Source organism: Podarcis tiliguerta (assembly GCF_965153285.1).
Source record: "Podarcis tiliguerta genome assembly, chromosome: Z".
In the NCBI taxonomy this organism is placed as follows: domain Eukaryota; kingdom Metazoa; phylum Chordata; class Lepidosauria; order Squamata; family Lacertidae; genus Podarcis; species Podarcis tiliguerta.
Window position 1 is genome coordinate 405,484 of NC_139553.1, and position 12,500 is coordinate 417,983.

At 51.8% G+C, this 12,500-nt stretch overlaps 1 protein-coding gene and 1 long non-coding RNA gene across 2 annotated transcripts in view; both read right to left on the bottom strand.

Moving 5' to 3' along the window:
- Positions 1 to 667, bottom strand: part of LOC310669389 — a 1,619-nt gene extending 952 nt beyond the window's left edge. The window contains exon 1 of the long non-coding RNA XR_014507168.1: positions 419 to 667. This is a non-coding gene — a long non-coding RNA (uncharacterized lncRNA). The remainder of the gene's footprint in view (positions 1 to 418) is intronic.
- Positions 668 to 1,523: 856 nt separating this feature from the next.
- Positions 1,524 to 12,500, bottom strand: part of LOC310669930 (TNF receptor-associated factor 2-like) — a 28,212-nt gene continuing 17,235 nt past the window's right edge. The window contains exons 8-10 of the mRNA XM_083424395.1: positions 9,433 to 9,581; positions 2,459 to 2,892; positions 1,524 to 1,716 (exon numbers count right to left, since the gene is read on the bottom strand). Of these exons, the coding sequence (XP_083280521.1) occupies positions 2,674 to 2,892; positions 9,433 to 9,581 (368 nt within the window). The 3' untranslated portion in view covers positions 1,524 to 1,716; positions 2,459 to 2,673. The remainder of the gene's footprint in view (positions 1,717 to 2,458; positions 2,893 to 9,432; positions 9,582 to 12,500) is intronic.

Here is a 12,500-nt window from a genome sequence, read left to right on the forward strand (position 1 = left end):
TCCACCGGGAACCCAGATCGAAAGCGGAGAAGCCGCCCCAGGTGTAGACGTGCCACCGGATTCAGAGTCCGGATTGAGTCCAGTTTGGCTTTTTTTGGTTGGAAAAACAGGGGAAATGGGGCGAATGCGGAGTGACTCCAGACTGACTCCACTTTGGGGCCACAGACTGACTCCACTTTGGGGCTTCAGACCGACTCCACTTTGGGGCTTTGTTTCCCGGAAAGGGGAAACACGGCAAACCGGATTGAGTCCAGTTTAGGGTTTTTTTGTTGGAAAAATGGGGGAAATGGGGAGAAAGCAGAGTGACTCCAGACTGACTCCACTTTGGACCTTCAGACTGACTCCACGTTGAGCCTTCGTTTCCCGGAAAGTGGAAATGCAGCAAACCAGATTGAGTCCAGTTTGGGATTGACTCCACTTTGGGGCTCCAGACTGACTCCACTTTGGGGCTCCAGACTGACTCCACTTTGGGCCTTCTTTTCCCGGAAAGGGGAAACGGGGCAAAGCGGATTGACTCCAGTTTGGGGTTTGTTTTTATTTAAATCCGGGAAAATGGTCCGAAACCGGAGTGACTCTAGACTGACTCCACTTTGGGCCTTCAGACTGATTTCACTCTGAACCTTCATTTCCCGGAAAGGGGAAATGCAGCAAACTAGATTGAGTCCAGTTTGGGATTGACTCCACTTTGGGGCTCCAGATTGACTCCACTTTGGGGCTCCAGACTGACTCCGCTTTGGGCCTTCTTTTCCCGGAAAGGGGAAACACGGCAAACCGGATTGACTCCAGTTTGGGTTTTTTTTTTATTTAAATCCGGGGGAAAGGTCCGAAACTGGAGTGACTCCAGACTGACTCCACTTTGGGCCTTCAGACTGACTCCACTTTTGGCTTTTCAGCTTTCTAGGCAACAGAAATCAGTCTGACTCCACTTTGGGGCTTCAGACTCACTCCACTTTTGGCTTTTCAGCTTTCTAGGCAACAGAAATCAGTCTGACTCCACTTTGGGGCTTCAGACTCACTCCACTTTGGGGCTCCAGACTGACTCCACTTTGGGGCTTCGTTTCCCGGAAAGGGGAAACACAGCAAACCGGATTGACTCCAGTTTGGGCTTTTTTCTGGATTCAAATCCGGGAAAAAGTGGATTGAGAATCGGGAGCAAAAGCGGAGTAGCTGCCCCCCGTGTAGACGCACCGATTCAGAGTCCGGTTAGGTCGACGATGGCCTTGATGAAGAGGGTGTCGTCCCGGACGTAGGAGTCCCGGGCGGCCATCTTGGAAAGGGGGCAGAAGAGGGGGCAGCCGCTGACTCCAGACTGACTCCACTTTGGGCCTTCAGACTGACTCCGCTTTGAGCCTTCGTTTCCCGGAAAGTGGAAATGCAGCAAAGCAGATTGAGTCCAGTTTGGGATTGACTCCACTTTGGGGCTCCAGATTGACTCCACTTTGGGGCTCCAGACTGACTCCGCTTTGGGGCTCCAGACTGACTCCACTTTGGGCCTTCTTTTCCCGGAAAAGGGAAACGGGGCAAAGCGGACTGACTCCAGTTTGGGATTTTGTTGTTTGAAATCCGGGGGGAAGGTCCGAAACAGGAGTGACTCCAGACTGACTCCACTTTGAGCCTTTGTTTCCCGGAAAGTGTAAATGCAGCAAAGCTGATGGAGTCCAGTTTGGGGCTACAGACTGACTCCACTTTGGGGCTTCAGACTGACTCCACTTTTGGCTTTTCAGCTTTCTAGGCAACAGAAATCAGTCTGACTCCACTTTGGGACTCCAGACTGACTCCGCTTTGGGGCTTCTTTTCCTGGAAAGGGGAAAGGGGGCAAAGCGGATTGACTCCAGCTTGGGCTTTTTTTGGATTTAAATCCGGGGGAAAGTGGATTGAGAATCGGGAGCGAAAGTGGAGTAGCCGCCCCCCTGTGTAGACGCGCCGATTCAGAGTCCGGTTAGGTCGACGATGGCCTTGATGAAGAGGGTGTCGTCCCGGACATAGGAGTCCCGGGCGGCCATCTTGGAAAGGGGGCAGAAGAGGGGGCAGCCGCTGACTCCAGACTGACTCCACTTTGGGCCTTCAGACCGACTCCACTTTGAGCCTTCGTTTCCAGGAAAGTGGAAATGCAGCAAACCAGATTGAGTCCAGTTTGGGATTGACTCCACTTTGGGGCTTCAGAATGACTCCACTTTGGGGCTCCAGACTGACTCCACTTTAGGCCTTCGTTTCCCGGAAAGGGGAAATGCGGCAAAGCGGACTGACTCCAGTTTGGGATTTTTTTGTTTGAAATCCGGGGGAAAGGTCCAAAACCGGAGTGACTCCAGACTGACTCCACTTTGGGCCTTCAGACTGACTCCACTTTGAGCCTTCGTTTCCCGGAAAGTGGAAATGCAGCAAAGCAAATTGAGTCCAGTTTGGGATTGACTCCACTTTGGGGCTCCAGATTGACTCCACTTTGGGGCTTCAGAGTGACTCCACTTTGGAGCTTCAGACTGACTCCACTTTGGGGCTTCTTTTCCCAGAAAGGGGAAATGCGGCAAAGCGGATTGACTCCAGTTTGGGATTTTTTGGTTGGAAATCCGGGGAAAACGTCTGAAACTGGAGTAACTCCAGACTGACACCACTTTGGGGCTTCAGCGGGTATCAGGAGCCAAAGCGGAGTAGCCGCCCCCGTGTAGACGCGCCGATTCAGAGTCCGGTTAGGTCGACGATGGCCTTGATGAAGAGGGTGTCGTCCCGGACGTAGGAGTCCCGGGCGGCCATCTTGGAAAGGGGGCAGAAGAGGGGGCAGCCGCTGGCCACGTTGAGCGCGCCGATTGGGCGCTGGAAAGAGGAGGAGGTCACGTCCGGACGGAAGGCGTCGATCACATGCTCCCGGTGATCCTGGTCCAGAAGCATCAGGGTGACCTGGGGAGAAACCGGAGTCAGACCACTTTCGGATCGGGGGGCGGAGGAAACGGAAAAGGGATTGACTCTGGTTTGGGGGTTCAGGGAAACTGGAGTGAGTCTGCTTTCCGTTTCCTAGAAACCTGGTTTCCCATAAGCCCTGAAAGTGGAGTGAATCCGCTTTCCTAGAACGCTGCTCTAAAAGAAATCCTGAAACTGGAGTGAATCTGCTTTCCGTTTCCGCAAAAGGAAAGCAAATTGACTCCGCTTTCGGGTTTTATTTTGGAGCATCGTTCAAGGAAACAGAAAGTGGATTGATGGGGGTTCCCAGGAAACGAATGGACTCCGCTTTCGGGGAAATGGAAAGCGGATTCACTCCAGTTTCAGGATTTATTTTAGAGCAGCTTTCTAGGACACAGAAAGCGGTTTCACCCCAGTTTGGATCAGCTTTGTAGGAAACGGAAAGCGGATTCGCTCCGCTTTCGGGATTTATTTTGGAGCAGCTTTCTAGGAAATGTAAAGTGGATTTGCTCCGGTTTGGGGTTTCCCAAGAAAGGAATGGACTCCGCTTTCGGGGAAACGGAAAGCGGATTCACTCCAGTTTCAGAATTTATTTTAGATCAGCTTTCTAGGAAAGCAGATTCACTCCACTTTCAGGGCTTATGGGAAAGCAGGTTTCTAGGAAACGGAAAGCGGATTCACTCCGCTTTCGGGATTTATTTTAGAGCAGCGTTCTAGGAAACGTAAAGTGGATTTGCTCCGGTTTGGGGTTTCCCAAGAAACGAATGGACTCCGCTTTTGGGGAAACAGAAAGCAGATTCACTCCAGTTTCAGGATTTATTTTAGATCAGCGTTCTAGGAAAGGGAAAGCAGATTCACTCCAGTTTCAGGATTTATTTTAGATCAGCTTTCTAGGAAAGCGGATTCACTCTACTTTCAGGGCTTATGGGAAACCAGGTTTCTAGGAAACGGAAAGCGGATTCACTCCAGTTTCAGGATTTATTTTAGAGCAGCGTTCTAGGAAAGGGAAAGCGGATTCACTCCACTTTCAGGGCTTATGGGAAACCAGGTTTCTAGGAAACGGAAAGGAGACTCACTCCAGTTTCAGGATTTATTTTAGATCAGCTTTCTAGGAAAGTGGATTCACTCCACTTTCAGGGCTTATGGGAAACCAGGTTTCTAGGAAACGGAAAGCGGATTCACTTCACTTTCAGAATTTATTTTAGAGCAGCGTTCTAGGAAACGTAAAGTGGATTTGTTCCGGTTTGGGGTTTCCCAGGAAACGAATGGACTCCGCTTTCGGGGAAACGGAAAGCAGATTCACTCCAGTTTCAGGATTTATTTTAGAACAGCGTTCTAGGAAAGCGGATTCACTCCACTTTCAGGGCTTATGGGAAACCAGGTTTCTAGGAAACGGAAAGCGGATTCACTCCAGTTTCAGGATTTATTTTAGAGCAGCGTTCTAGGAAACGTAAAGTGGATTTGCTCCGGTTTGGGGGTTCCCAGGAAACGAATGCACTCCGGTTTCGGGGAAACGGAAAGCGGATTCACTCCAGTTTCAGGGCTTATGGGAAACTAGGTTTCTAGGAAACGGAAAGCGGATTCACTCCAGTTTCAGGATTTATTTTAGATTAGCTTTGTAGGAAAGGGAAAGCGGATTCACTCCCGGTGGTCTGACTCCGCTCCCGGTGGTCCTGGTCCAGGAGCATCAGGGTGACCTGGGGAGAAACCGGAGTCAGACCAGTTTCGGATCGGGGGGCGGAGGAAACGGAAAGGGGATTGACTCTGGTTTGGGGGCTTCCAGGAAATGAAACGGACTCCACTTTCAGACCAGTTTCGGATCGGGGGGCGGATTCACTCCAGTTTCAGGATTTATTTTAGAGCAGCTTTCTAGGAAAGCGGATTCACTCCACTTTCAGGGCTTATGGGAAACCAGGTTTCTAGGAAACGGAAAGCGGATTCACTCCGCTTTCGGGATTTATTTCAGAGCAGCGTTCTAGGAAAGGGAAAGCGGATTCACTCCAGTTTCAGGATTTATTTTAGAGCAGCGTTCTAGGAAAGCGGATTCACTCCACTTTCAGGGCTTATGGGAAACCAGGTTTCGAGGAAACGGAAAGCGGATTCACTCCAGTTTCAGGATTTTAGAGCAGCGTTCTAGGAAACGTAAAGTGGATTTGCTCCGGTTTGGGGTTTCCCAAGAAACGAATGGACTCCGCTTTCGGGGAAACGGAAAGCAGATTCACTCCAGTTTCAGGATTTTAGAGCAGCGTTCTAGGAAAGCGGATTCACTCCAGTTTCAGGATTTATTTTAGAACAGCGTTCTAGGAAAGCAGATTCACTCCACTTTCAGGGCTTATGGGAAACCAGGTTTCTAGGAAACGGAAAGCGGATTCACTCCAGTTTCAGGATATATTTTAGATCAGCTTTGTAGGAAAGCGAAAGTGGTCTGACTCCGCTCCCGGTGGTCCTGGTCCAGGAGCATCAGGGTGACCTGGGGAGAAACCGGAGTCAGACCAGTTTCGGATCGGGGGCGGAGGAAACGGAAAGGGGATTGACTCTGATTTGGGGGTTTCCAGGAAATGAAACGGACTCCACTTTCAGTGTTTGTTTCAGAGCGGCGTTTGAAGAAATGGAAAGTGGATTGACTCCACTTTCAAAGGTTTGAGATCAGTTTTCTAGGAAATGGAAAGTGGATTCACTCCGTTTTCAGGGCTTGTTGGAGCTCAGCTTTGGAGGAAATGGAAAGTGGATTCGCTCCGGTTTCAGGGTTTTAGATCAGCTTTCTAGGAAACGGAAAGCGGATTCACTCCACTTTCAGGGCTTATCAGAGATCAGCTTTGTAGGAAATAGAAAGAGGATTCACTCCACTTTGGGGGTTCCCAGGAATACAAACGGACTCCGCTTTCGGGGTTTGTTTCGGAGCGGCGTTCTGGGAAACGAAAAGCGGATTCACTCCACTTTCAGGGCTTATCATAGACCAGCTTTCTAGGAAACAGAAAGCAGATTGACTCCGATTTCAGGGTTGGTTGTCAATCAGCTTTGCAGAAAACCGGGAAGGCGCTAAACCAGATTCAGCCCAGTTTCTTGGGATTTTCAACCAGCTTTCCCAGAAAGCGGATTCACTCCACTTTCAGCTTTCTAGACAACGGAAATCAGACTGACTCCACTTTGGGGCTTCAGCCTGAGTCCACTTTGACTCTGCTTTGAGGCTTCGTTTCCTGGAAAGGGGAAAGGCAGCAAACTGGATTGACTCCAGTTTGGGGTTTTTTGCTTATAAATCCGGGGAAAAGCTCCGAAACTGGAGTGACTCCAGACTGACTCCACTTTGGGGCTTCAGACTGACTCCACTATCCCCGAAAAGGGAAACGCAGCAAACCGGAATGATTCCAGTTTAGGGGTTTTTTTGTTTTAAATCCAGGAAAAACGGGGGAAATGGGGTGAAACCGGAGTGACTCCAGACTGACTTCACTTTGGGCTTTCAGCTTTCTAGGCAACGGATATCAGACTGACTCCACTTCCCAGAAAGGGGAAACGCAGCAAACTGGATTGAGTCCACTTTGCAGTTTTTTTGTTATAAATGGGGAAAAAAGCTCCGAATCCGGAGTGACTCCGGTTTGGCAGGCCAAATGGCCTACCTGCTGGTTGAAGGTCTATTCAGACTTCGTTTCCCGGAAAGGGGAGACGCGCCAAACCGGATTGACTCCAGTTTGGGTTTTTTTTTGTTTTCAATCCAGGAAAAAGGTCTGAATCCAGAGTGACTCCGGTTTGGCCTACCTTCTGGTTGAAGGGCCACTTCAGCAGGGCATCATTGGAGAAGAGGGAGAAGAAAGGGGAAACACGGCAAAGCGGATTGACTCCGGATTGGGCTTTTTTTTGCTATAAACCAGGGAAAAAGCTCCAAAACTGGAGTGACTCCAGACTGACTCCACTTTGGGCCTTGAGATTGACTCGGCTTTGGGGCTTTAGACTGACTCCACTTTTTGGGAAAAAGGTCCAAATCCGGAGTGACTCCAGATTCGCCTACCTTCTGGTTGAAGGGCCACTTCAGGAGGACGAAGAAGAGGGAGAGGGGAAAGACAGCAAACCAGGTTGACTCCACTTTGGGGGTTTTTTTGCTTATAAACCCAGGAAAAAGCTCCGAAACTGGAGTGACTCCAGACTGACTCCACTTTGAGCTTTCAGCTTTCTAGACGACGGATGTCAGACTGACTCCACTTCCCAGAAAGGGGAAACGCGGCAAACCAGATTGACTCCACTTTGCAGTTTTTTGCTTATAAACCCGGGGAAAAGGTGCGAAACCGGAGTGACTCCGGTTTGGCCTACCTTCTGGTTGAAGGGCCACTTCAGGAGGGCGAAGAAGAGGGAGAGGAAAGGGGAAAGGCGACAAACCGGATTGACTCCACTTTGCCGTTTTTTGCTTCTAAATGGGGGAAATGGGGTGAAACCGGAGTGCCAAAGCGGGAGTGACTCCACTTTGCGACTCCAGTCTGACTCCACTTTGGGGCTTCCGACTGACTCCACTCTCCCGAAAAGGAGAAAGATAGTAATCTGGATAGACTCCACGTTGCAGTTTTTGGGTTATAAATGGGGGAAATGGAGTGAAACCGGAGTGACTCCGGATTGGCCTACCTTCTGGAGCCACTTTGGGGCTCCAGACTAACTCCACTTTGGGGCTCCAGACTGACTCCACTAGGGGCTTCAGACTGACTCCACTTTGGATTCAATCCAGCTTAAGGTTTTTTTTGTTTTAAATCCGGGGAAAACGGGGAAATGCTCCGAAAGCGGAGTGACTCCACTTTGGGTTCTAAATGGGGGAAACGGAGCGAATCCGGAGTGACTCCGGATTGGCCTACCTTCTGGTTGAAGGGCCACTTCAGGAGGGCGTCATTCGGCCCCTTCATGAGGACGAAGAAGAGGGAGAGGAAAGGGGAAACGCACCAAACACAGCAAACCGGATTGACTCCACTTGGCACTTTTTTGCTTCTTAATGGGGAAAAACGGAGCGAAACCGGAGTGACTCCGGATTGACTCACCTTCTGGTTGAAGGGCCACTTCAGGAGGGCGAAGAAGAGGGAAAGGGGAAACGCAGCAAACCAGATTGACTCCACTTTGCCGTTTTTTGCTTCCAAATGGGGAAAACGGAGTGAAACCGGAGTGACTCCGGATTGGCCTACCTTCTGGTTGAAGGGCCACTTCAGGAGGGCGTCGTTGGGGCCCTTCATGAGGACAAAGAAGAAGGAGAGGAAAGGAGAAACGCGGCAAAGTGGATTGACTCCAGTTTGTTTGAAATCCGGGGGAAACGGGCCAAAGCTGGAGTGACTCCACTTTGCGGCTTCCAACTGACTCCACTTTGCGGCTCCAGACTGACTCCACTTTGCGGCTCCAGTCTGACTCCACTTTGAGGCTTCCGACTGACTCCACTCTCCCCATAAAGGGGAAAGGCAGCAAACCGGATTGAGTCCACTTTGCAGTTTTTTTGTTATAAATGGGGGGAAAAGCTCTGAATCCGGAGTGACTCCGCTTTGGCAGGCCGAATGGCCTACCTTCTGGTTGAAGGGCCACTTCAGGAGGACAAAGAAGAGGGAGAGGAAAGGGGAAACGCACCAAACACAGCAAACCAGATTGACTCCACTTTGCCGTTTTTTGCTTCTAAATGGGGAAAACGGAGTGAAACCGGAGTGACTCCGGATTGGCCGACCTTCTGGTTGAAGGGCCACTTCAGAAGCGCATCATTGGAGAAGTGGGAGAGGAAAGGGGAAACGCGCCAAACCGGATTGACTCCACTTTGCCTTTTTTGCTTCTAAATTGGGGAAACGGAGTGAAAATGGAGTGAAACCGGAGTGACTCCGGATTGGCCTACCTTCTGGTTGAAGGGCCACTTCAGGAGGGCGTCGTTGGGCCCCTTCATGAGGACGAAGAAGAGGGAGAGGAAAGGGGAAACCCAGCAAACCAGATTGACTCCACTTTGCAGTTTTTTTGGTACTAAATGGGGAAAATGGGGTGAAACCGGAGTGCCAAAGCTGGAGTGACTCCATTTTGCGGCTCCAGACTCACTCCACTTTGCATCTCCACACTGACTCCACTTTGGGGCTTCCGACTGACTCCACTCTCCCCACAAAGGGGAAAGGCGGCAAACTGGATTGACTCCACTTTGGGTTTTTTTTCCTTCTAAATGGGGAAAACAGAGTGAAACCGGAGTGACTCCGGTTTGGCCTACCTTCTGGTTGAAGGGCCACTTCAGGAGGGCGTCGTTTGGCCCCTTCATGAGGACGAAGAAGAGGGAGAGGAAAGGGGAAACGCACCAAACCAGATTGACTCTACTTTGAGGTTTTTTTGCTTATAAACCCGGGAAAAAGGTGCGAAACCGGAGTGACTCCACTTTGGGGCTTCCGACTGACTCCACTTTGGGGCTTCCAACTGACTCCACTTTGTGGCTCCAGACTGACTCCACTCTCCCCACAAAGAGGATACACGCCAAACCGGACTGACTCCACTTTGCCGTTTTTTGCTTCTTAATGGGGGAAAATGGAGTGAAACCGGAGTGACTCCGGATTGACTCACCTTCTGGTTGAAGGGCCACTTCAGGAGGGCGTCGTTGGGGCCCTTCATGAGGACGAAGAAGAGGGAGAGGTGGGTGTTGCGCCCGGATCCGTCGCCGTTGAGGTAGAGGCGGAGGCACATCTTGTAGCCGTAGCGGCTGGTGTAGAAGGCTGGAAGGAGGGAAGGAAAAAGTGAGGAAGGAGGAGAGGAAGGAGGGAGGGAGAAAGAGAGAGATAGAGGGATAGATAGAGGGAGTGAAAGAAAGAAGGAAGGAAGCAAGGAGGGAAGGAGAAAGAGAGAGACAGTGGGATAGATAGAGGGAGTGAGGGAGAGAAAGAAAGAAAAAAGAAGGGAAGGAAGGAGGGAGGGAAGGAAGAAGGGAAGGAGGGAGGAAGGAATGAGGGAAGGAAGGAGGGAGGGAAGGAGAGAGAAAAAGAAGGAAGGAAAGGGAGGAGGGTAGGAAGGAGGGAAGGAAAGCAGGAAGGAAGGAAGGAAGGAAGGAAGGAAGGAAGGAGAAAGGAAGGAAGGAAGGAAAGAGGGAGAGAAAGAAAGAGGGAGAGAGAGAGAAGGAGGGAGGGAGGAAGGAAGGAAGGAGGGAGGGAAGGAGGAAGGAAGGAGGGAGGGAAGGAAAGAGGGAAGAGGAATGGAAGAATAGAAGCAAGGAAGATAGAAAAGGAAGGAGGGAGGGAAGGAAGGAAGGAAGGAAGGAGAGAGAAAAAGAAGGAAGGAAAGAGGAATGGAGGGAGGGAAGAAGGAAGGAAGGAAGGAAGGAAGGAAGGAAGGAGAAAGAGAGAGATAGAGGGATAGATAGAGGGAATGAGGGAGAGAAAGAAAGAAGGAAGAAAGGAAGGAAGGAAGGAGGGAAGGAGGAAGGATTACAAAGGAGGAGAGGAAGGAGGGAGGAAGGGAAGGAGGGAGGGAAGGAAGGAAAGAGGGAAGGAAGGAAGGAGGGAAGGAAGGAGGGAAGAGGCGGAGGCACATCTTGTAGCCGTAGCGGCTGGTGTAGAAGGCTGGAAGGAGGGAAGGAGGAAATGTCAGGAAGGAGGAGAGGAAGGAAGGAAGGAGGAGGGAGGGAGGGAAGGAAGGAAGGAAGGAGGGATAGAGGGCTAAAGGGAGAAGAGCAGAGAGAGAGAGAGAAGGAAGGAAGGAGGGAAGGAAGGAAGGAAGGAGAAAGGAAGGAGGGAGGGAGGGAAGGAAGGAGGGAAGGAAGGAAGGAAGGAAGGAAGGAAGGAGGGAGGGAAGGAAGGAGGGAGGGAAGGAATAAGTCAGGAAGGAGGAGAGGGAGGAAGGAGGGAGGGAGGGAGGGAGGGAAGGAAGGAAGGAGGGAGGGAGGAAGGAAGGAGGGAGGGAAGGAGGGAGGGAAGGAAGGAAGGAGACAAGGAAGGAGGGAAGGAGGGAAGGAAGGAAGAAGGAAGAAGGGAAGGAAGGAAGGAGGGAAGGAAGGAGGGAGGGAGGGAGGGAAGAAGGAGGGAAGGAAGGAAGGAAGGAAGGAAGGAGAACGAGAGATAGAGGGAGAGAGAAGCGGGAGAGAGGGAAGGAAGGAACGAAGGAAGGAAGGGAGGAGGGAGGGAGAGAGGGAAGGAGGAAGGAAGGAGGGAAGGAAAGAAGACAGAAAAGAAGTGAGGGAGGAAAGGAGGGAGGGAGGGAGGGAGGAGGGAGGGAAGGAAGGAGGGAAGGAAGGAGGGAAGGAAGGAAGGAGGGAAGGAAGGAAGGAGGGAGGGAGGGAGGGAGGGAGGGAAGGAAGGAAGGAAGGAAGGAAGGAAGGAGGGAGGGAGGGAGGGAAGGAAGGAAGGATAGAGGGGGAAAGGGAGGAAAGAAAGAGGGAAGGAAAGAGGGAGGGAGGGAGGGAGGGAAGAGGTGGAGGCACATCTTGTAGCCGTAGCGGCTGGTGTAGAAGGCTGGAAGGAGGGAAGGAAAAAGTGAGGAAGGAGGAGAGGAAGGAGGGAGGGAGGGAGGGAAGGAGGGAAGGAAGGAGGGAATGAAGGAGGGAGGGAAGGAAGAAAGGAAGGAGGGATAGAGGGGGAAAGGGAGAAGAGCAGAGAGAGAGAGAGAAGGAAGGAAGGAGGGAAGGAAGGAAGGAAGGAGAAAGGAAGGAGGGAGGGAGGGAAGGAAGGAGGGAAGGAAAGAGGGAGGGAGGGAGGAGGGAGGGAAGGAAGGAGGGAGGGAAGGAATAAGTCAGGAAGGAGGAGAGGGAGGAAGGAGGGAGGGAGGGAGGGAGGGAAGGAAGGAAGGAGGGAGGGAGGAAGGAAGGAGGGAGGGAAGGAGGGAGGGAAGGAAGGAAGGAGACAAGGAAGGAGGGAAGGAGGGAAGGAAGGAAGAAGGAAGAAGGGAAGGAAGGAAGGAGGGAAGGAAGGAGGGAGGGAGGGAGGGAAGAAGGAGGGAAGGAAGGAAGGAAGGAAGGAAGGAGAACGAGAGATAGAGGGAGAGAGAAGCGGGAGAGAGGGAAGGAAGGAACGAAGGAAGGAAGGGAGGAGGGAGGGAGAGAGGGAAGGAGGAAGGAAGGAGGGAAGGAAAGAAGACAGAAAAGAAGTGAGGGAGGAAAGGAGGGAGGGAGGGAGGGAGGAGGGAGGGAAGGAAGGAGGGAAGGAAGGAGGGAAGGAAGGAAGGAGGGAGGGAGGGAGGGAGGGAGGGAAGGAAGGAAGGAAGGAAGGAAGGAAGGAGGGAGGGAGGGAGGGAAGGAAGGAAGGATAGAGGGGGAAAGGGAGGAAAGAAAGAGGGAAGGAAAGAGGGAGGGAGGGAGGGAGGGAAGAGGTGGAGGCACATCTTGTAGCCGTAGCGGCTGGTGTAGAAGGCTGGAAGGAGGGAAGGAGGAAATGTGAGGGAGGAGGAGAGGAAGGAGGGAAGGGAGTGAAGGAAGGAAGGAAGGAAGGAGGGAATGAAGGAGGGAGGGAAGGAAGGAAGGAAGGAGGGATAGAGGGGGAAAGGGAGAAGAGCAGAGAGAGAGAGAGAAGGAAGGAAGGAGGGAAGGAAGGAAGGAAGGAGAAAGGAAGGAGGGAGGGAGGGAGGGAGGGAAGAGGTGGAGGCACATCTTGTAGCCGTAGCGGCTGGTGTAGAAGGCTGGAAGGAGGGAAGGAGGAAATGTCAGGGAG